Source organism: Sorex fumeus, unplaced genomic scaffold (genome assembly GCF_029834395.1).
Source record: "Sorex fumeus unplaced genomic scaffold, SorFum_2.1 ptg000003l, whole genome shotgun sequence".
Taxonomy (NCBI): domain Eukaryota; kingdom Metazoa; phylum Chordata; class Mammalia; order Eulipotyphla; family Soricidae; genus Sorex; species Sorex fumeus.
The window spans coordinates 46,063,702-46,088,207 of NW_026606060.1; the positions used below are offsets into that span (position 1 = coordinate 46,063,702).

General features: G+C 39.3%; 1 protein-coding gene across 1 annotated transcript in view; it reads left to right on the forward strand.

Annotated features, from left to right (window-relative positions):
• APAF1 (apoptotic peptidase activating factor 1) overlaps nucleotides 1-24,506 on the forward strand; it is a 97,182-nt gene that overhangs the window by 62,202 nt on the left and 10,474 nt on the right. The window contains exons 19-23 of the mRNA XM_056114368.1: nucleotides 5,157-5,276; nucleotides 10,843-10,959; nucleotides 12,790-12,915; nucleotides 22,806-22,925; nucleotides 24,116-24,241. Of these exons, the coding sequence (XP_055970343.1) occupies nucleotides 5,157-5,276; nucleotides 10,843-10,959; nucleotides 12,790-12,915; nucleotides 22,806-22,925; nucleotides 24,116-24,241 (609 nt within the window). The remainder of the gene's footprint in view (nucleotides 1-5,156; nucleotides 5,277-10,842; nucleotides 10,960-12,789; nucleotides 12,916-22,805; nucleotides 22,926-24,115; nucleotides 24,242-24,506) is intronic.

Consider the following 24,506-nt stretch of genomic DNA (forward strand, 5'->3'; position numbering starts at 1 on the left):
ACTGTTAAGCCCTTCTATAAGAGATCACTAACATGTTAGAGGTTGAACCTTGTGTGCTTTTATATATATAGCCTCAGAGTAATTTTTGATTCTCTTCCTCTACTTAAAATTCCTACATGCAGTTATTTGACAATGCTAATAAAGTCTACTTTTCAATGTTCTATCATTTATTTCTACTTTTCCATTTCAAATTTAGTTGTTTACTACTTGTTGCCATTCTTTTATTATTCTCTGCCACAACTTTTTTTTCTCTCTTGTTTTTTTTATATGTTGCTTTCAAGATATTTTCCTTATTTACAATGTAGTCATATTGCCCTGAAACATTTGCTCCCTTACATACCAAATGAAATATATACTCCTAAGTCTGTCATTAATCTCCTCTACAGTATGGCTTCATTCTGTTCCAGTTTTTCATCTAATTTTATTTCTACAAGTTGCTTTCTTGGATTGTTTACATTTTTTCCAAACATTTTGTATATTTACCTGTTGCTGTGGGCTAGAGCGATAGCACAGCGGTAGGGCGTTTGCCTTGCATGCAGCCAACATGGCCGACTTGAGTTCGATTCCTCCGCCCCTCTCGGAGAGCCCGGCAAGCTACCGAGAGTATCTCGCCTGCACGGCAGAGCCTGGCAAGCTACCCGTGATGTATTCGATATGCCAAACACAGTAACAACAAAGACTCCAATGGAGATGTTACTGGGCCCACTCAAGCAAATCGATGAACAAGGGAAGGACAGTGACACAGTAACAATCTGTTGCTGTGTATTTGCTTATGTGGTTTCTTATGTATAGAAACCCCATTTTCCCATATATCTTCTTGATGAAATCTTAATGGTCCTGCAATTCTCCTCAAGCCTCTGGAAGGTTTTTTTAAGTGTTCCACTTGGGGGATGTGTCTCATCTTTTGTTATTGAGGTAAAGTTCCATATATATAATTTTCTTATGGTACATACCAAAATCTGCCTTTTATGAATAAGAGATTTAATTTATGCTGGTGCTTCACTGTTCCTCTGACTTGTTCACACATATTTAGATCATAAACTTTTTGAAACCAGGTACTAATATAGTATTATTAGCTGCCGCAACTAATACAGTATCTTGTACAAATTATTTTAGTATTTACTGAACGCAAGGCATTGTGCAAAGTACTGTATATGTATTAATGGAGCGATAGCACAGTGGTAGGGCGTTTGCCTTGCGCGCAGCCAGCCGGGTTGAGCCGGGTTCGATTCCTCTGCCCCTCTTGGAGAGCCCAGCAAGCTACCAAGAGTATCTCACCCACACTGCAAAGCCTGGCAAGCTACCCGTGATGTATTCAATATGCCAAACACAGTAACAACAAGTCTCAAAATAATGGGAGACGTTACTGGGCCCACTCCAGCAAATAGATGAACAACGGGAGAACAGTGTTTTTTGTTTTTGTTTGGTTTTTTTTTTTTTTTTTTTTTGCTACAGAGGAAACAGACACAAAGATTAAGTCAGTGCTATTTAATGTGCCAGTCTCAATGGCTTGAGCCAGAATGTCTATCATTGCCTTGCTTCCTTCATCAAGAGAATATGGTTAAAAAATCAATTGTAACACAAAGGAAACTGTTAGAGTGTTTCAGGGATGCCCTTGCTTTACTTTTTTTTTTTTTTTAATTTTTATTAGTGGAACGCCATGAGGTACAGTTGTAGACAAACAGATTTTTGTGCTTGGGTTTCAGTTATACAATGATTGAGTACCATCCCTCCACCAGTGCCCATTCTCCACCTCCAATGCTCCCAAGTATTCCACCCCCCCCCCGTTATCCCCCCATCCCACCCCCCCACCCACCCCACCCCTGTGCAAGGCATTCCCTTTTGTTTTCTCTCTCCTTTTGTGTGCTGTGGTTTGCAAAAGAGGCATTGAGTTGCAATCATGTTCAGTCTACTACAGTCCACTTTCAGCATGCATCTCTCATCCTGGGAGGATCCTCCCAACACCTTTTATTTGGTGCTCCCTTCTCTATCTGAGCTGCCTTTTCCCCCAGCATGTGCAGCAGGCCTCCAAACCATGGAGAGAACCTCCTGGTACTTTATCTCAGCTATTCTTGGGTGTTAGTCTCCTATTTTGTTACTTTATATACCCCAGATGAATGCAGTTTTTCTATGTCTGTTCCTCTCTTTCTGACTCATTTCACTTAGCATGATACTTTCCATGTAGTAGCACTTGTATGTAAATTTCATGACTTCATCTTTTCTAACAACTGCATAGTACTCCATTATGTGGATGTACCAAAGTTCAGTCCTTTTGGAAAACAGTATGGACGATTCTCAAAAAATTAGAAATTTAGCTCCCATTTGACCCAGCAATACCACTCCTGGGAATATATCCCGGAGAGGCAAAAAAGTACAATCAAAATGACATCTGTGCTTCTATGTTCATTGCTGCAGTGTTCACAATAGCCAAAATCTGGAAAAAACCCCTGTGCCTGAATACAGATGACTGGTTAAAGAAACTTTGCTTTACATTCTGATAGAACTTCTTTTCATGATGATAATTAGATACTTTGAGGACCAGCAGGAGGTCTTTTATTTTAATTGGCACTCGGTTAAATAACCTTCCAAATCACAACTCTAGGTGGGAATTAGTTTTTGTACTGTTAACTTTTTGGCTCTACCCATCTATTAATCTTTAAAATTTTTAAAAAAATTTTTAAAAATTAAATTATTGTAGCTTAGATCATCTGTTTATAGTAGTACCAATGTTTATGATTTTGATATACATAGTTATCACACCTCACCACCACCAAAATACTGTCAGCTAAGGTCACTTCCAGGCATTCTTTCATTTCCCAGCCTCCATTCTTCCTCCTCCCACTGCCATCTTGCTTAATATTTCCAGGTTTTTACTCTGTGTCCAAGGATTTATTATCATTTGATGCTGTCCATTTCCTTATTTTGTTTCTTTATATTAGGGGTGAGTGAGATAAATATTTGTCCTTTTTTATTTCACTTATTTTATTTAACACCATACATATCCTCCAATTCCATCCAATTTGTTCATGCAGTTGTAAGAAATGATGGAATTTGCAGTTTGGTACAACTTGGATGGAATTGGAGGATATGTATGATGTTAAGTGAAATAAGTCAAATAAAAAAATTTTTGTGCTGTGCTGGAGTGATAGCACAGTGGGTAGGGCATTTGCCTTGTACTCGGCTGATGCAGGTTGGATTCCTCTGTCTCTCTCAGAGAGCCCGGCAAGCTCCAGAGAGTATCCCACTTGCACAGCAGAGCCTGACAAGCTCCCCATGGCATCTTCAATATGCCAAAAACAGTAACAAGAAGTCTCACAATGGAGACATTACTGGTGCCTGCTTGAGCAAATCAATGAATGGAAGGACAGTGACAGTTATATATATACACTGCAACTTATTTATCCATCTGCATCCATTACTCTTTTTTTTTTAAAATTTTATTTTATTTTTTTTTTTCAGACTTACACATTTTTGTGCTTGGGTTTCAATTATACAATGATCAAACACCCATCCCTCCACCAGTGCACATTTCCCACCACCACGGATCCCAGTATCCCATCCTACCCTGCCTCTGTGGCAGGGCATTTCCCTCTCTCTCCTTTTGAGTGTTGTGGTTTGCAAAAGAGGCATTGAGTGGCAATCATGTTTGGTCGATAGTCTACTTTCAGCATGCTCTCCCATCGTGGGCGGATCCTCCCAACGCCCTTTATTTGGTGTTCCCTTCTCTTTCTGAGCTCCCTTTTCCCCTAACGTGTGGTTGTCCTCTGGGTCATTGAGTAAAATTCCTGGTACTAATCTCTGCCATTCTTGGGTATTAGTTTCCTATTTTGTTACTTTATGTTCCCCAGATGAATGCAGTCTTTCTATGTCTTTCCCTCTCTTTCTGAGTCATTTCACTTAACATGATACTTTCCATGTATTACCACTTGTATGTAAATTTCATGACTTCGTCTTTTCTAACAGCTACATAGTACTCCATTGTGTAAATGTACTAAAGTTTCTTTAACCAGTCATCTGTTCTCGGGCACTCAGGTTTTTCCAGATTCTGGCTATTGTAAAGAGTGCTGCAATAAACATACAATTGCAGATGTCACTTTGGCTATACTTTTTTGCCTCTCTGGGATATATTCCCAGGAGTGGTATTACTGGGTCAAATGGGAGCTCAATTTCTAATTTTTTGAGAATCATCCATACTGTTTTCCAAAAGGACTGAACCAGTCGGCATTCCCACCAACAGTGAAGGAGTGTCCCTTTCTCGCCACATCCGCGCCAGCACCGGTTACTTTTGTTCTTGTGGATGTGGGCCAGTCTCTGTGGTGTGAAGTGATATCTCGTTGTGGTTTTGATCTGCATCTCCCTGATGATTAATGATGTGGAACATTTTCTCATGTGTCTTTTAGCCATTTGGATTTCTTTGTCAAAGTTTCTATTCATTTAATCTCCCCATTTTTTGATGGGATTGAATGTTTTCTTTTTGTGGAGTTGAACCAGTATTTTGTATATCCTTGAAATTAACCCCTTATCAGATGTGTAGTTGGTGAATATCCTTTCCTATTCTGTAGACTGTCTTTGTATTTTGGTCACTGTTTCTTTTGAGGTGCAGAAGCTTCTTAGTTTAAGATAGTCCCATCTGTCTATCTCTGTTTTCACTTGCTTGGCCAGTGGTGTGACATCTTTGAAGACACCGTTAGCTTCTATGTCATGAAGGGTTTTGCCAACATTTTCCTCAATGTATCTTATAGATTCCGGTCTGTGCATCCATTACTCTTAATACTAATTACTTCGAACTATTGCATTTAATTAATGAATTTTTTGTTTATAATGTAAATAATCTATTACAGAAATATATAAATATAAGCAAATGAAAAATTTCTAACATTATGTGCATATTGAATGTGAAGCACAGTCTGTATTTTGCTATAAGATTTAAGAATTATCTTTATCATTTCACGATATATAGATTTTTATGTTAGTTTTTTAATAACTTAAAAATATTTTAAAAATTTATTTTAATGTAGACAAAAGCCACAACTGTTGTTACAATTCTAGAATTGAAATTGATTGGATAACAAAGCTCCAATGTAAAAGTCACTAAGTATAAAAAACTATTTTTATGTGAAAATTATTGTCTCATTATTTAAAAATTTCTTAATCAGCTTTGGGAGACAAAGAAAGTATGTGAGAACTCCGCTAAAGTGTTAAAACAAGAAATAGATGTTTCGTTTCAAGAAAATGAAGTGATGGTTCTTGCAGTTGATAATATAAGACATCTTCAAGTAAGTATGTTTTAAAATGTTGTAAAATAGTTTTGATTGAACTCTCAATTCATAGTTTTCATTGTTTTGGTGATTGGGAGTAGACTTAATTCTAGAATATCTACATAACTTGTTCAGTTACCAGTTGGTTTTGAGCTCAGGCTTAGATGCAGTACAATTTAGAACTAAATAAAGCAGTAAGTTTCTTCATTCATCTATGGCACCTTTCTTAATTTGCATGAATTCTCATATGGGAAGAAACTTTGATTTTTCTACACAAGTGAGATGTACCTACTGACATTTCCAAGGGGGATAGTGAAAGAATTATTACAGGGAAAATAATAGATACTTGAAAATCAACAAAAATTATCTCACTTTCTTCACTTCTGAGGTTGTACTCATCTTCAAATGTTCTATGAGGGATAATTAGATGGCTCAAAGGAACAGTACATGCTTTGCAGGCTGGGGCCTTGAGTTCACTCCCTGGCACCGTTGGTTCCCCAGGCACTTACAGATATGGTCTTCCCCATCTCCCCATCCCCACCACAAACAAAAACCAAACAAAACCAAAAACCCAAACATTTAAAATTATTTACACTTTGTGGTAATTTCTCCTTGTTATAGGGATAAGAATAAAACTATGAGATACCCCTAAATACAATTAATTTTGTATTTTACAGGTTTCAATTTCTTTCTTTTTTTTTTTTTTTTTGCAATCTGAAGTGCTACTCCTGTGATACCAGGAATCAAACCTGGGACTTCTGGGTGGAAAATGTGCTCTAAGTCTCTTTAGCTGTCTCTCCTGTTGTCAAAACCAAGAGGAAACTCTGAGCATCACTGGGTTTCAGTGGCCTCCAAATTAAGAATGAAATAAAACAGAATAACTCCAAATGGTCTTTATTTGACTCATTTTACTTCACATACTTTTATGTTGTGAAGGAAATTTGACTGTGACATCTGTCATACATTTACTGGGGTTGACTTTTTTTGATCTGGTGGCTCCATTGGCGTCTGGAAGATGGCGGACCCCAAGCTGCTAGGGGGAACAGGTGGTATATCGGCACCTTTTCCCCACCTGGGAGGCCTGGGCTGGTAATCTACATGTGGCTTGATTTTTATCTTGTCTTAGAGTTAATATTCCATTGTGCATATATACCATAGTTAATCCAATTAAGTGTTCTTAAACACTTGGATTGCTTCCAGATTAGTGAATAGTGTTGCAGTGAATGCAGGGGCGCAAATGTCTTTTCTGATTTGAGTTTTTGTAATCTTGGGGACCAAGTAATGGAATTGCTGGGTTATATGGAAACTCAATTCTTAGTATATTGAGGTGTCCATATTGTTTTCCAAAGAGGTTCAACCGGTCAACATTCCCCCACATCTATACCAATACTTGTTGTTTTTATTACTGTGTGTGTGCCCGTCTCACTGGTGGGAGTTGATATCTCATTATTGTTTTAATTTGCATTTCCCTGATGACATGCAACACAGAACCTTCTCTTATATACCTCTTGGCCAGCTGTATGTCTTCTTCGGGGAAATTTCTGTTTATTTGGTCTCCCCACTTTTTTTTATGGGTTGATGGTTCTTGTTTGACTCAGTGGTTGGCAAATATTTTATGTCAATTTGTGGGTGTAGTTATTTATTTATTTATTTTGCTTTTTGGGTCACACCAGCGATGCACAGGGGTTACTCCTGGCTTTGCACTCAGGAATTACTCCTGGCGGTACTTGGGGGACCATATGGGATGCTGGGAACCGAACCCGGGTTGGCCACATGCAAGGCAAACACCCTACCCACTGTACTATTGCTCCAGCCCCCTGTGGGTATATTTTTTACTGTTGTCATTGTTTTCCAGTACAGAAAACAATGTTTTCTAGTAGAGAAAAATCTTCTTAGTTTGATGTAGTCCCATTTATTTGACTTTGCTTCTGTTTGCTTAGCCAGTGGTATTGAATGATTGAAGGTACCTCTAAATTCAATTTTATGAAGAGTTCTACCTGTTTTTTTTCAATAGAGTTTATCTTTTCTCCAGTACCATGCTGCCTTAATTACTATAGCTTTACAGTGTAAGTTAATGTTAGACAAAGAAAAGACCCTATTTTTTTTCTTTCTCTAGGATTGCTTTGACTCTTTGGGGAGTTTTATTATTTCAGTAGCATTTGATTCAGATCTGATATTGAGGTCTTTAATCCATTTTAAGTTGACTTTTGTGCATGGTGAGAGAAAAGTGTCTGAGTTCATTTTTAACAGATGGCTAGCCACTTTTCTCAACACCATTTTGTTCAATAGGCTTTCCTTGCTCCACTTCACACTCTCCTTCTTTGTCAAAGATTAGCTGTCTTTGACAGCTTGAGGATTTGTTTTTGGAATCTCAGTTCTATTCCATGTATCCAAGAGTTTATCTTTACTCCAGTACCATGCTGCCTTAATTACTATAGCTTTACAGTGTAAGTTAATGTTAGACAAAGAAAAGACCCTATTTTTTTTCTTTCTCTCGGATTGCTTTGATTCTGGGGAGTTTTATTATTTCAGTAGCATTTGGTCTGTGTCTTTAAAAAAAAACTTTAGTCATGAATTACAAATTTACTCATATTTGGGTTTCAGGCATAAGATGGTGCAACACCAGTCCCTTCACCAGTGCCCACTGCCCTCCATCAGTGTCCCCAATTTCCCTCCCATTCCCCAGCCTGCTTCTATGACAGGCACTTTAATAATAAATTTTAGGTGCTGTGGTTCACGTTGCGATTACTGATAGAGTTTTATGTTAACACTTTTTCCACCTTCCACCACCCCCTCCTCCAGGGTAACTACTTTCACTGCCCATGTCATAGTGTTCTCTTCCTTGTCCTCTGACACCCCCTAAGTGGAAAGCTTCCTACTGAAGACCAGCTCACATATTCTTTTTGTTTGTTTGTTTTTGTTTTGGGGCACACCAAGCAATGCTCTGGGGTTACTCCTGGCTCTGCACTCAGGAATCATTCCTGGAGGTGCTCGGGGGACCATTTGGGATGCCAGGGATTGAACCCAGTTTCGCTGCGTGCAAGGCAAATAAATGCCTTATCTGCTGTACTATTGCTCTGCCCCCCCAGTTCTCATGGTCTTCATTTCAGTTGCCTTTGGACATTTGTTCTCCATGTTTCTTCATATCCCACTTATGAGATTTTTTTTTATATCCCATGCAAATGTGAGAGATCATTCTGCGTCAGTGTCTCTCTCCCTTTGATTAACTTCACTCAGCATGATACTCTCCAAATTCAACAACATAGCAGCAAGTTGCATGACTTCATTTTTTTCTTATTGCTGACTAGTATTCCCTTGTACCATAGTTTCTTTATCCAGTCATCTGTTCTTGCACATTTGGGTTGTTTCCAGATTTTGGTTAGTGTGAATTGTGCTACAGTGAGCATAGAAGTGCAAATATATTTTTTCTACATTATGTTTTTGGCCTCTTGGGGTGTATTCCAATAAGTGGAATTGCTGGATATCATGGGTATTTTTTTTATAGTAACTGCATTGAATCTGTATTGCTTTAGGTAGAAAGGATTGTCATTTTGACAATATTGATCCTTCCGATCCATGAACAGATATGTTTCCATTTCTTTAAGAGAGATACCTTACAATTAATTTAAGCTTGAGAAATATTTTTCCAAGTCATATGCTTTATTTTTTCTCAAGATTTTTAATTGAAAATTTGTTTCAAATCTTAAAAAAAATTGAATCACCGTGTGATATACAAAATTGTTCATGATTGAGTTTCAGTTGTACAATGTTCCAATGCCCAGTTCCCTTATGAGTGTTCTTTTGTTGTCATTAGAATCCACAGTCCCCCATAGCCTGCCTGTGTGGCAGACGTCTCTCTCCCCTCACCTTTTTTTCTTTTAAGGCACTGTGGTTTGCAGCACTGTTACTGAGGGCTTATCATGCACATCACTTTACTTCCTTTCAGTACCCAGTTCTTGTCCAGAGTGATCATTTCCAACTATCATTGTCATAGTGGTCCTTTCTCTGTCCTAACTGCACTCCTTGCTCCCTCCCCAGCATACTCGGGCAAGCTTCCTACTATGACCCAGTCTTTTGGTCCTCATTTCCATTGTCCTGGGTATTAATATCTTAAATATATATGCATATATATAATAACTTGCAAATGAGTGCAATCATTCTGTCTGACCTCCCTCTGACTCATTTCCCTCAGCATGATACTTTCCAGGCTCATCCATGCACAAACAAATTTCATGACTTCGTTTTTCCTGACAGCTGCATAGTATTCCACTGTGTAGATGTACCATAGTTTCTTTATCTACTCATTTTTTCTCAGGCACTTGGGTTGTTTTCAGATTCTGGGTAATGTGAATAGTGCTGCAATGAACATAGGAGTGCAGATGGGTATTCTGCATTGTATTTTGGCACCCCCAGGATACATTCCTAGTAGTGGTATGGCTGAGTCACATGGAAACTTCAATTTCTAGTTTTTTGAGGAATTCCCATATTGTTTATCAAAAAATTGTTTACCAGTTGACATTCCTACCCACAGTGAATGAGAGTCCACTTCTCCATGCATCAATACCAGCACTAGCTGTTCTTGTTCTTTTGATGTGTGCCAGTCTCCGTGGCATGAGATGATATTGCATTGTTGTTTTGATTTGCATCTCCCTGATGATTAGTGACAGCATTTTTTCATGTGCCTTTTGGCCATTTGTATTTGAGAAAATTTCTGTTCATTTCTTTTCCCCATTTTTTAATGAGGTTGGATTTTTTCTTGTAAAATTCTACTAGTGTCTTATATAGTTTCAATATTAACCGCTTATCAGATGAGTGTTGGGTAAATAATTTCTCCCATGTCATGGGCTGTCTTTGTATTCCTTAACTTCTTTAGTTAAGCTGATTCCAAGGTACTTGATTTTCTGAGGTACAATTATAAATCACATGTTTCGAGTGATAAGGCATCATTATTAGCAGGATTAAAAAATCATTAGCTTTGTAAGGATTGTGAAATTTGGAAAACTTTTAAGTATTATGAATTCAGCCATTCAAATTATACTTACGAATTCTTTCCCAGTGTCCTCTCCTTTTTTCAAAAAGAAAAGGAAAGAATTTTAATTTGCTTTTATGTGTAGTGATTTGCAGAATATAAACCCACTTTAATTTGAATTTATCTTTTTATGTAAGATCTATCTCAGTTCTATTTTATTAGCCCTTCTGAAAAATATCAGAAAAATGTATTTTAAGAGTGATAGCCCTATTAATATGGGCTTGGTGAGGAATTGGAAAACAGGGCGTAGAGCTCGCCGTGGGATCACAAATCCTACTGATATGTCCTAGGTGGTAGGCGCAGCACAGCTTTGGAAACCTTTTAAAGCTCATTTTATTTTATGAAAGTGTATTTGAACCACAGAAAAATGAAATGAAAAGGAAGCATGAAGTGCTAAATGCAGCTCTGAGACTAGGAGAGGGCTTTGTGGTTCCCCTGGGAGCTCTTGTTGGTTATTTTTTGTGTTTTATTTTATTTTTTCAATTGAAGTCTCTATTCAAAAGAACAGACACTGCTGTACAATCAAATAACTGATTATGTCTTATTTTCCATTAGCTTATTAATGGAAAAACAGGTCAAATTGATGATCTCACTGAAGCTCAAGTTAGTTGCTGTTGCTTGAGTCCACAACTTCAGTACATCGCATTTGGAGATGAAGATGGAGCCATTAAGGTAATTCACATCTACTTTTTAGTTCTGTGCAGTTTAGTTATTTATGTAAGGTTAGTTTTATGCCTAACGTTGCAGACTTATGTACTAAACAGATCATCTGTACACATTTTGTTCATAATACTAAAAAATAATCTAATTCTATCTCAGGTATCTGCGCTAACTACTATTGGTGTCAGCTTCCTGTCTATGTGGACATGTTCCAAAGTTTAAATGCATTTTTTGATCGACCAACATTTAGAAGATGCTATGAATATCATTTTGAACTTGTGTAAATCTATGAAAGAGAAAAAAATCTAATTCTGTTTTTGTATAATTTTTAGACTGCTCTTATTATTATTTCATATACTTTTTGTCCTATTCTTTCATTTTTTAAAAAATCTTCTCGAATATATTAAATTCTATTGGCAATTTAGGCACTGTAGCACTGTCCTCCTGTTCATCGATTTGTGGGCACCAGTAATGTCTCACAACAAATTGTGAGACTTGTTGTTACTGTTTTTGGCATATTGAATACGTCATGGGGAGCTTGTCAGGCTTTGCCGTGCGGGCGAGACACTCTCGGTAGCTTGCCGGGCTCTCCAGTAGGGGCGGAGGAATTGAGCCCGGGTCGGCTGCGGGCAAGGCAAATGCCTTACCTGCTATGCTATTGCTCCAGCCCAATTTAGTTAATTATGTAAAGATAACCGCCACCTTGCTTTTATTTAAAAATAAGAATCTCAATCATCTAGAGGCCTCAGTTGTTTCCCTTTTGGTATTGATGAGGGTATTAAAAATACTAGTACAGGACTGCTGCATGCTTACCTGTTCGATTAACTCTGGCAATATTTGTGGTATTTAATGTATTGTCTTTTAGCCACTTGAAATAACTTATCAAATGAGACATAAAACAAACAACCCCTAACCCCAAATTGTAATCAAAACTGACTTACTTGCAGATGAAATGCATCACAACAGTTTATTTTGGAGGGGGAGCTCTCCAGAAGAGCTGGTTACCCTAGAGGTGGCCACTCCTGGTGATCCTGAGTCTGGTGATGCTTAGCCTCACAGGTGCTTTTGGTATGGTGATATGTACTGGAGCCTCTACTCTTTTGTTTTTGAGCCATGCCTGGTGGTTCTCAGGACTTACTCCTGACTCTGCATTCGGGGATCACTCCTGGCAGGGCTTTGGGGAACCACATGGGGTGCTAGGATTGAACGCAGGTCAGCTGTGCGCAAGGCAAGCACCTTATCCACTGTACTCTCTCTCTGGTCCCTTTATCTCGACATTTGGATATTAATCACCAGCTCTTTAAGCTCCTTCAGTGTGTTTCCCCTCTGCACCTCAGGTCTGTTCATACCTTGTTTTTCTTTGCTTGATTTCTTCATTATTCTTTATTATGCCCATCTGTTATTTATAAAGTGCTTGTCTCTCAGCTGGGATTTTTTTTGTTTTGTTTTGTTTTTCTCTCATCATTCTTAAATGTCATTTTCATTTGGAGGCTGAGTCCCAACTGCCACTTGTTTGATGGTTTTGTAGTTGGCTACTCAGAAGGATTGATTTCTCCTGCCATCTGGTCATTCCAGTGCATGTTTTATTTTTAAGGAGTGTGTGTATATGTGTGTTGGGCAAGCCTATAGATGTGTGTATGTGTACTTATATAATTAATTAGTTTGTCTTGAGGTAAACTGAAAGCCTTATGAGAAGGAAATTCTCTACTTTTTATATTCTAACTTTAATGTAACACTTTGAGGTATAATGCTGGATGTCGCTGAATTTTTCTGATAACTCTGTGTGTGTGTGTGTGTGTGTGTGTGTGTGTGTGTGTGTCTGTTTCTGTTTCTATTTTGAAGGTTTTAGAGCTCCTAAACAACAAAATCTTCCAATCTAAAATTGGGCACAAGAACATTGTACGGCACATCCAATTCACAGTTGATGCAAAGACCGTGATTTCAAGCTCTGATGATTCTATAATTCAGGTGAGCAGGATAAACTCCAAATATAAGCAGTGTTAACTGACTAAAGAACACTGGGTTCTGGTTTAAACATGGAATGCATTTTAAACACTTCTGAAGGTCGTACTATTTTGGACATTCATGCAGATGTGTGCCTGGACTTGGATGAAGCCATTCATGTTTAATATTTTTTCTGTAGGTAGGGCGATTTGAATTAAAACCTCTACTGGAATGTTGTTTATTTTTGTAAATCAGCAGTTCATTTGCGTTCTTCTGCCTGCTTTGGTTGGTGCTTGAATTTGTATCAATAAATACACTTTAGAAAAAACTATATTTGCTAAATTTTCCTTTTGGTTTCTGGATCACACTAGGCAATGCTCAGTTGCTGCTCTTAGCTTGTTGCTCAAGGGTCCCTCCCAGTGGTGCTGAGGGCCCATGTGTCACTGGGTATCCAATCCGGGACTCTCACATACAAAGCATGTGCTTCAGCAATTTGAGAGATATCTGGAAACAGACTACTGTGTGTTCTTTAAGCATTTTTTTTTGGTTTCGTTTTGTTTCTGAGCCACATCTAGGGGTGCTCAACGACTACTCCCAGTTTGGTGCTTGGCAGGTGACTCCCAGCAGTGTTTTAGGAGCATGCAGTGCTGGGGATTAAACGTAGGGCTCAGGGATCATTCCTAGTGGTGCTGTGAGACCATATTTGGTGTTGGGGATTGAATCAGGATTAATTGCATGCAAGGCAAACACCTGGACTAACTTCTATAATTATTTCTCTGATCTTGAGTAATTTTTATGGCCTTTACTTTTCCTGGGACTCCAGTAATGCAAATATTCTTGGTTTTGTCACAGAGGATCCTTAAGGTAGTCTTTACTATTTCTTTTCTGGCTAAATGTAAAATTTAATGTAAAATCTTTTTAAATTATTGATTTATTAATTATTTTTTTAATTGAATCACTATGAGCTATGGTTAGAAAACATTGTGGTTTGCAGTACGGATACTGAAAGATTATTGTGTATATCCCTTTACCTACTTTTAACACTCAGTTCTTGTCCAGCATGATCATTTTCAGCTATTTTTGTCATTTTGGTCCCTTCTCTGTCTTACCTACCCTCCGCCCCACACATACTTGTGCTTGATTCCAACCATTAATTTGGTGAGCATTTTTATAACTATTTTGTTTAGCTCCTCTTCAGGTAGTTTGCATACCTTTTTTTCCCCCCCTTAAGGTCTTTTTCTGTGCATTTGCTTTGCTTTCTTCTTTGGCACGTTTCTCCTACACCACAGTTTGTCTGATTCTCTGTTCTTCTATATGTTAGTCGACTCTACTACCCTTCTGGTCACTTCAGAACGGTCTTACACGGTTGATGTTGTGTGGCATCTAGGAGTGCAGTCCCAGCCGTGCAGCCCAGGCATTTCAGTGGGGCTTACTTACTGTCTGGTGAACTGAGAGAGGACTTCCAAATGTGCCCGTTGGCACTGGTATTAGCGTGAAGTTGCTGAGATAGGTCCTGTCAGTGTATCTAATCTTCAGATCATCACGAAAGCTTCTGGCTTCTCAGGCAGAGACTCTAAAGTGGTAAGTGGAGGCATACAGCCAACCCTGGTTTGATACCGGGCATTGCATGTGGTTTCTGAGCACTACCCTGAGCACCACCGGGTGTGGCCCCAAACAAAGAAAACCAAAGCCAGGTTTCCTTCCTCTGTGACTTACAGTCCAGTCAGTGCCTTGTTACTATGCTGCATTTTAGGGTGAGGGTCGTGCAGGTTTTCTCTACTGTGTCGTTATTTGATTCCACTGGGTATTTTTATTTGATTTTTACATCAGTCCTCAATACTCTGGGGTTCTAGGGATTTGTCTCTGCTGCATAGGATCAGGAGTTGGGGTCCCTGATGCAAGACAAAACTCTTCACCAGTTACCCGAGAAAAGTTCTGGCCTTTGGAATCTCTTTCTGTTGTGTGTCTCGGTGTCCCGGGTGGAGTGTATTCCTGGTGAAAGCTTCTCTCTGTGGTTCCCACCTGCTCTGGTCTATTGCAGGAGCTCTAGTTATCCAGTATGCAGGCCTGTTTCCTTAATAATTGTTTCCTGTGGCAGATATGATGTGTTCATAAGAGAGGAAAGTTTAGATTTTTCCTGTGCTGTCACCTAGTAACTTCTCTAGATATATTCTTTTATTAAGTATGTATTTGAATATAAACATATATAAGTAATAAAATTTCTTATGGTAGCAATATTGAATTATCCCAATTAAAAAGTATTTTTGGAAAATATCTTTGTTATGTCTTTGTGAGTTCTGTGATTGGAATGAAATTTGGCTTTAGTACAGAAACTTGCTCATTACAGGTTCCCATAAGACAAGTGTATTAACTATGAAACTTGGTGTAATATTCACCTTCCTTGCACTCCATCTGGCTTTGAAATGGATAAAACTAAAATACACCTGAAGAAATTCTGTTGAGACACTGTATATATGTAGCTTTTTTTTGTAAAAAGCTAAATTCATTGGTTTTATAACCCACTTGAGGATCGAATATTCTCAGCCAGAGGGAGAAGTAATTTCTAGGAATATTTTTAGAATTGGAATTAAATTATTTTTAGAAATATGAGTTGTGCTGTCTTCTTTTTCAGTTCTACTCAGAATACTTTACATTCCTAGTGTTTTGAAGAGTAAACAGTCATATAACAAAAGGCTTTGTAGGTATTTTTAGGAAGTGATTTGTGGGGTTATTGTTTTAGTTTTTTTTTTTTTTTGGTTACACCTGGTTATGCTCAAGGGTTACTCCTGGCTCTGTGCTCAGAAATTACTCCTGGCAGTGCTTGGGGAATGATATGGACAGATACCAGCAATTGATCTGCGGTCAGCCATGTGCAAGCTGACCACTGTACTGTCCTAGCCACTGTACTGTTGCTCCAGCCCATATTTTAGTTTTTTACTATTTTAATAAATAATAGGTTTGTTTTCCCTCCAGATTTATTGATAATATTTTATCTGTATTTAAAATCTACAGTGTAATGATTTGATAAATATACACACTGTGAAATAATTACCACAGTCTAATTCAAATAACTACATCATATCACAGAAGGTACCTCATTCTGATGAAACCTCATTTTGGAGGTTCCTTCTAATCATCTATATCCCCAGCCCTGGAATGGAGTAGTGATTCAATCTTTTTTTTGTGGGGGGGAATGTGAAGGGGCACATCCTGCAATGCTCAGGGGTTACTCCTGACTTTGTACTCAGGAATTATTCCTGATGGTACCTGGGGAGCTATCTGGGATGCCAGGGATCAAATCTAGGTTGGCTGTTGCAAGGCAAATGCCCTACCTGTTATACTATCGTTCTAGCCCCCTCAGTAGATCTTTGTTAAGCTGAACTAAATTACTGCCAAAATCTGAAAAATTAAAATTCCTAATTGTAGCATTGAGAGCTGTGAAGATTGAGGGCTACTTGGTAGCTTTTGATCCTTTACTTAGGGGTAAATAGAGTCCAAGTAGTAGCAGTATTTATCTAATTAGAGTAAAAGAATTTATTGATTGTTGCAGATGTTAAGAGGTTCTATAGTGGGGCTGGAGCAATAGCACAGCGGGTAGGGCTTTTGCCTTGCACGTGCCTTGCACCCAGGTTTGATTCCCAGCATCCCATATAGTATGGTCCCCTGAGCACCGTCAAGGGTGATTCCTGAGTGCAGAACCAGGAATAACCCCTGTGCATCACCAGGTGTGACCCAAAAAGGAAAAAAAAAGGTTCTATAGCAAATTTTCCTTCTTCCCATCCATTTTTTTGTTGTTTCTATAATTTTTTTTCCTTTTTTCAATGGGGCTGTGGGTATTGTTGCACAGTTGATTTTGATATTTGCTCTGATTGTAAATTCTGGTTGCAGTGCACTGAAGTTCACATTTGTTGTGGTGCCAGGAATCATCTGAGCATCTTAGCATCTTGGGAAACTTTCATACTTATTTCTAAAGAAGCTGGACCAATTTACATTTTTGGCAGTAGTGAAATAAGGGTTCCCTGTTATCCACATCCTCACTGACACTGGTGTTTTCTGGTATATGTAATTTGGACCACTCTCATTCCTTTGTTTATTTTTCTTTCCCTGATGATAATGAGCCATACATACACATACACACATATTTCTTTTTGGGTTATATCTGGCGATGCACAGGGGTTACTCCTGGATCTGCACTCAGGAATTACTCCTGGCAGTGCTCGGGGGAACATATGGGATGCTGGGAATCGAACCTGGGTTGGCCGTGTGCAAGGCAAATGCTCTACCACTGTACTGTTATTCCAGCCCCAGAGCCTTATATTTTTATGTGCCTATTGGCATATTTTTCCATTGACCTTCTCTATGCCTTCTCTGGAGAATTGTCTGTTTAATTCTTCTGCCCATGTTTTCTGTCCATGTTATTTTTGTTGTTGAGTTTTATGAGTTCTTTATAATATCTTCAGCATTGATCCCTTGTCAGATGTATGATATACAGGTATTTTCTCCAAGTAGTGTTATTTTACATTTTGCTGGTAGTTTCATTGACTCTTCAAAAGCTTTTTAGATAGATATAGTTCCAGTAATTTATTATTATTATTTCCATTGCTATTGGTGTTGAGTCTTCAAAGATATCAGTGATGCCAATATTGTAGACTATTTTACCTGTTTTCTTCTGTTTTATGGCTTTAGGTATAACATTTCAACTTCTGAGTCAATTTCAAATTGAGTTTTGCTTTTGGTGTAAGGTAGTCACTATAATTTTACTCTTTCGTAAGTGGTATTCATTTTCCCAGCACCATTTGTTGAAGAGTATTTTTTTTCCTTTTGTATGCTCTTGCTGATTTTGTTATAAATTAACAGCAGTGTCTGTCTCAAAGGTATCTGTCCCCTACCCACCCCACCGGGCTTTCAGTTCTAGTTCATTGATCTGTGGGTTCCCATACCATACTACTTTAATTTTTTTTTTGCTTTTTTTGGGGGGTCACACTTGGCGATGCACAGGGGTTACTCCTGGTTTTGCGCTCAGGAGTTACTCCTGGCGGTGCTCAGGGGACCATATGGGATGCTGGGAATCGAACCCGGGTTGGCTGCGTGCAAGGCAAATGCCTTACCCGCTGTTCTATCTCTCCAGCCCCTACTTTAATTTTTATAGCTTTGTAGTATACTTTGAAGTTAGGGAATGTGATACCACCACTCTTCATTCGTTCTCATAGATTGCTTTTATTATTTGGAATCTTCTGTGATTCTATACAGATATTAGTAATATTTGTTTCTATCCCTTGAATAATGCTAATAAAATTTCTTTGTTTTTTTTTTTAAATTGAATCACCATGAGATACAGTTACAAAGCTTTCATGTTTGAGCTTCAGCCATAAAATGATCGAACACCCATCCCTGCACCAGTGCACATTTTCCACCACCATTGTCCCCAGTATTCCTGCTCCCCACATCCCAGTCTTCACCCTGCCTCTATGGCAGACAATTTCCCCAATACACTCTTCCTACTTTTGGGCATTATAGCTTGCTCAAATTTTCCCATCACTATTCAAGCCTGCCTATCAGGGGCAGACGCCAGATAATTTATTTTCTATTGCTCACTTTGAATATAGAGCTTCTGGAATTCTAAGATTGTAAATGGTTGGGGTCCAGAATCTCTGTAGGACGCTAATCTATTTTGTAATTCAATTGGGAATCCCTGGACCAGGGCTATTGGTGCCTTGAGATGGTGCCTGGAGGCAGATCATGGGTGTGACAGTCAGAATCAAGAGCGGGTGGGGTGCTGGGGAGGGACAGCCCGATTCCTCTACCATCGCCATGTGACCTGGAATCTTAGTCCTGGAATCTGCATACGTGGGCCTTGCTTGTGGAAGCTCATGGTTGCCGAAGCTTCATCTGGAGCTGGTAGGGAGAGTGCACCTGCTCCATCTGAGGTGCCCTGGTGAAATTGGCTTGGTACAGGACCCAGAGAGATCTCCAGTGATGTGGTGTCTCTCAGGACTTGCTGCTCTGTCTCTGGAGCAGAGGTGATCTCATCGGGGTTCTTTAGCATTGTGATTTCTATTTGGACCTTTCTAATATTTCCTATATTCTTGTTGAAACTCTGTTCTATTGATGTCATTTCAGTGAGCATCATTAGGACTGTTGGTTTGAAATCTTCTTTAGGTAGTTTCTTTCTGTTACACTAAGAATTTTCTGCAGAATTTTGTTTTGATCTGTGAGTTGATGTGTATTCCCCAGTTTCTTCATTATTATCCCACCTGTCTGGATAGTTATTTCTCCTGGAGCTAGCTAAATATTTTCCTGGGGAGGGGATGGTGGAGCTTTCATTTGGGACTCATCCTCAGTGTCCAGTAAAATGGAGGGCAGGTTTCAGTGTAGCAGCTATCATATTGACAGCAGTTAGGTGTCAAAGGTGGCCTTCCAGAGAGTCTGACCCCAATCTACTCCCAAAATTGTTACTTGTCTCTCCAGTAACTGCTGCAAGCACAGTGTTTGGGAATTCTTCATCTGTAGGGTGGGAGGTGGTCATACTGATGTCACTGCTTTTGGGTTCAAGGAAAGTGAGTTTGCCATAGTGATCATCAATGATGTTTCTAGTCTCTGCTATGTCCTTCACTTGCCTGTGCTCTTTTCCTTCTGGAAGTCATCGCAGAGGTGTCAGAGATTCATCTCTCTTCTGATGGATCATAGGAGCCAAGGGTGTCAGATATTAGGCTCAACCCCAGCTCCCCTAATTGTACCTCTGCCCCGTCCCTGTAGTAACTCTGCTGTCACTCTTCTCTGCCTATTAGCTTTTATACAAGGTGCCCTGAAATCCTGCTCCGGTTAATCAGCATTCTGGGCTGGGAGAGATGGGAGATCTAAGAGTCAGCACTCAGTGGGGAGGGCGTCTGCTAAATGTAGGGGATGAAGGAGCAAAGGAAGGGAATAAGATAGAGTTTCTCTATAGTTTTGTCTGAGCCTAGTAAGAAAAGCTTTCAAGACCTTTTTCCTTTTTTAATTCTCACCGGTCAAAAACTAGACCCAGAATATTACTAATGAGCATATCTGTGAATAGCTGATTCTTTTAGTTTCTTGTTCCTGGTATCAAAAATAGAAGATAATTCTATTGCAGCCTGCCTGGTTATCTACAGCTCAGGAACCTAGCTTCATCAAGTCCTCTGGGCTGTTTGTTTGAATATCTTCTGAGCCTTTTCCCCCTTTACTATTATTTCTACATCCCCATATGCCAGATTGAACTAAGAGCAGGTTCCTAAAATTTTCCTATTTTATTTTTTAATTTCTGTGCTTGAACTCAAGCATTCATTCTCTTCGTGGAAATGCCATCGTTTTGGGAATCGTACCTTTAGCCTATTCCCAAGGCCTGGTTTACATGCACTGTCTTCTTTGAGTCTTTCCTATAGAATAGCTTTTTTGAGTTGTGCAGAACTTTGCCTTCCCCCTCCTTCCCTCCCTCCTTCCCTCCCTCCCTCCCTCCCTCCCTCCCTTCCTCCCTCTCTCCCTTCTTCCCTCTCTTCTTCCGTTTCTCCTTCCCTCTCTTCTTCCGTTTCTCCCTCCCTCCCTCCCTCCCTCCCCCCTCCCTCCCTCCCTCCCTCCCTTATTCCCTCCCTCTCTTCCTTCTTTCTTTCCTCCCTCCCTCCCTCTCTTCCTCCCTCCCTTTCTTATTTCCTCCCTCCCTCTCTCCCTTCTTCCCTCCCTCCTTTCCATCTTTCCTCCCTCCTTTCCATCTTTCCTTCCTCCTTCCATCCCTCCCTTCCTCCCTTCCCTTCTTTCCTCCCTCCTCTCCTTCCTCTCCTTCCATTCCCTCCCCTCCCTCCCTGCCCATCTCCCTTTCTTCTTCTTTCTTATCATCATTATTATTTTTTGTTGTTGTTGTTGGCAGTGCACACCTGCTGGTGCTCAGGGATTCTTTTTGCTACTTAGGGATTACTCCTGGCAGTGCTCAGAGGGCCCTATGTAGTGTCAGGTATCAAACACGAGTCACCTATGTGCAAGGCAAGCATCTTAACTCCCCAGTACTACTCTCTGGCTTTGTATCTCTCATTCTTTTGAACTAGACTCTCAGGTTTCTTTATATTAAATACTTGCTTATTGATATTTGCCGCACATATAGGTACTAAATAACCATTTGTGAACTTTTTTGTTTTTGTTTTGTTTTGGGGCACCCCCAGTGTTGCTCACGTTTACTCTTGGCTCTGCACTCATGGATCATTCCTGGCAGGGTAAGGAGGACCTTAGGTGGTGCTAGGGATCAAACCCAGGTTGTCCTTGTGCAAGGCAAACCTCTTTAACTGCTGTACTATTTCTTCTGCTCAAACACATGTTAATTTGATGGGAATAAACAATACGGCTCGAAATCCAGTAGTTTTGATTCGACCATTAAGAGATGTTCTTTATATGGACATGATATTAAAATGAATTTTATATTTTGTTCATCTATATGCCTTAGATATGGCAGTACTTCCTCCAAAATTATACAGATTCTGTGCAGTCCCTATAAGGATATCCATGCCTTTTTTCAAAGAAATTGATCAAACATTCCTGAAATTCTTATGGAACAATAAACCTCCACTAATAGCTAAAGCAGTCCTTGGGGACAAGAAGATGGGAAGCGTCACCTCCCCAGCTTCAAATTGTACTATACAAAGCAGTAGTAATTAAAAAAGCATGGTATTGAAATAAAGACAGACCCTCAGATCAGTGGTACGAATTATTTTTGCCTATTATTCATAGTATTTAAGATCATTATTTTGTGTACCTGATTTCTTGGAACCATTTGAAAAATAATTTATTTTTAAAATAAAAAAATGTTTTTTGGGTCCTTCCGGCAGTGCTTAGGTCTTACTCCTGATTCCTGGTCCTACTCAGGAATCATTCCTGGTAGTGCTCAGGGAATCAAATGGGAGGTGGGGGGATGGATCCCCGGTCAGCTGTGTGCCTTATGTAACCATTGTACTATTTTGTTGGCCTCAAAAAATAATTCCTTCTACTTTCTTTTGTCATTTTTGAAGTTGGCATTAAGAGATACATAAGGTCTCTTAAGCTCGGAAATTTCAGGGTTTGAAACTTTGGTCAACTGACCTTTCTAGGTAATAGGTAGAATGGGTTCTGTAGCTTATGTGGAGCGGAACCTGCAGCCTTACCTGGCTCGTGACACTTAGGGATCTATGAATATGTAACTGGGATAAATGTCTCTAAAATTTTCATCAGATGGTGAGTTCTTGGCATATTGTGACTTTTCTCTATATTCTGTTATAATTAACTGTTCTCCAAGCAACAACAACATCAACAACAAAAACCGTGTATTTTAGGAGGAAATATATTTTCTTTTGCCCTTAATGAAGGTAACTAACCAGCTTCCCCCCACTCCCTGTTATATGGTGACATCATTTTTTTTCTTCTTATCACTCTTGTTTTGTTTGCTGAAAAGTCATGAAGATTAAAAAAAAACACTTTTAGGGACTGGAGAGATAGTACAGTGGATAAGGTGCTTGCCTCACACACTCCTGACTTGGGTTCAGTCTTCAGCATCACATATGGTCCAGAGTTCCTCCAGGAGTGAGCGCCAGAAATAAGCTCTATATACACTGGGTATGGCCCCCCAAACAAAACAATAACAAAACAAAGAATTTTGGGGCCTAAAGAATTAATACAGGGGCCAAGGTTGGCCTTGTATGTGGCCAACCCTCGTTTGATCTCAGATATTGCTTGGCAAGTACCAAGGAGTGACCAGGGGTCACTCCTGAGCACAGAGTCAGGAATAATCCCTGAATACCTCCCCACAAAAGACTTTGGGAGTATGCCCAACTCCCTCCTTCATCCACCACAAGAGACTTTTAGACAAGTGAGTTCCTCCACTCTTTCAGTGGTATATTATGGGGGGAGATTATTAACAAACTTATTTCTTTGATACTCAGGTCTGGAATTGGCAATCAGAGGAATATGTCTTTCTGCAAGCTCATCAGGAAACGGTGAAAGATTTTAGGCTCCTGAAAAATTCAAGTCTTCTTTCTTGGTCATTTGATGGAACAGTGAAGGTAATTTATAATGCAGGCTTTTTTGAAAAAAAATTCTAACATTGCAGTTATTATATTGTGAGAGTCCAAAGCAGACAGATGTTAAATAACTACTTAATTTTCTTTTATTGAATCACTGAGATACAGTTACAAAGTCTTCATGATTAAGTTTCTGTCATACAATGATCTAACACCCATCTCTCCACCAGTGTAGCTTTCCCACCACCAACTACTTTCCCCAGTATCTGTCCTGCCAACTACTTTAATTTTCATTTATAGGAAACTTTTTGGCTTACAGACTTGTTCATAACATAGTTGTTGCAGGTATTCAGTGTTCCAACACCAATCCCAGTACCAGTGTAACCTTCCCTCCACCAATTTCCCACCTCCTCCCTTCCAAGCCACCCCCTTAGCAGGCACAAAATAATTTACTTTATATTGCTTGTTACAACTAAATGGCTAATGAAATTATAAAAAAAAACTTCAGTAAAAGAAAATTTATGAAAATTGTCATATCCCATGATGGAATCATTAGGTCCTTGTCTGAGGCTTTACTAGGCTGCTTGTTGGTAGTTGAGCCTTCTGTGTTATTGTCTTTGTTTAATGAGCTTGGTTGGCTTCTATGTTGCTTTCTCGTCCAATTTGGTGTGCTCCTACTGGGCTGTCAGAATTGTGGAATTTGGATGTCCACTCCAGGAACTCCAGGGTCTGTAGATCTGGGCTGATGAGTTTACATGGCAGCAGCTGTGGGCTGTGGCTGTGGCTGCCAGGGCTTCCGGAAGCAGTAGGGGGGCATTGGGAGAAGTTGCCTGCCCCCACTCTGAGAAGAACCCAGTTTTCAGCCTGATCACCAGTGTACCTGGAATTTTTTGTTGGGTTGATTTCTCTGCAGAGATGAGTTGTGAAGCACTGGAGTTGGGCCATTGCTGTGGTGGCTGCTGTGTGGTGGTGGGTGTGGCTGCTGGGGCTGTGGCTGGGGAAAAAAACCTTTTTACTTGAATTTTAGAATTTCTATTTCCTCACACTTGTTTTCTATTTACTGTTGTCACTTCTGTTGCATGTTTATGAACATTTATACTAAAGAATGCCTAAAGAAGAGAATAGCCATTGCCCTAAAAGATCTTGTTTTATAGATCTGTGTCCTAGCTGATGATGCTCAGTAATACAAACAGTTCTTAGAAGTGCTAACTTTGTGAATTTTTTCTTTAAAGGTATGGGATATTATTACTGGAAAAATTGAAAAGGACTTTATTTGTCATCAAGATACAGTACTTTCTTGTGATATTTCTCCGGATGCTACCAAATTTTCATCTACTTCTACTGACAAGACTGCAAAGGTTGGTGAGTCATTTGAAATGTGTGTGCATAAACTTTGTAATTGGTTATGAGTCCAAATAATGTCTGCAACAGAATACTGAGTATTTAGATGTCTGTCTCATATTTTGTGAGTCTATGCAGGATGTCCTTGGCATTTAGTTATTGTCAAATAGAAGAAATGACACTGAGGACTTTTGATTTCTCTCTTATTTACTACTTTTTGTCTATTGCTAATCAAATGTAATTTCTACCCTTTCCATGGACAAGAAAAAGTGTTGAGGAGAT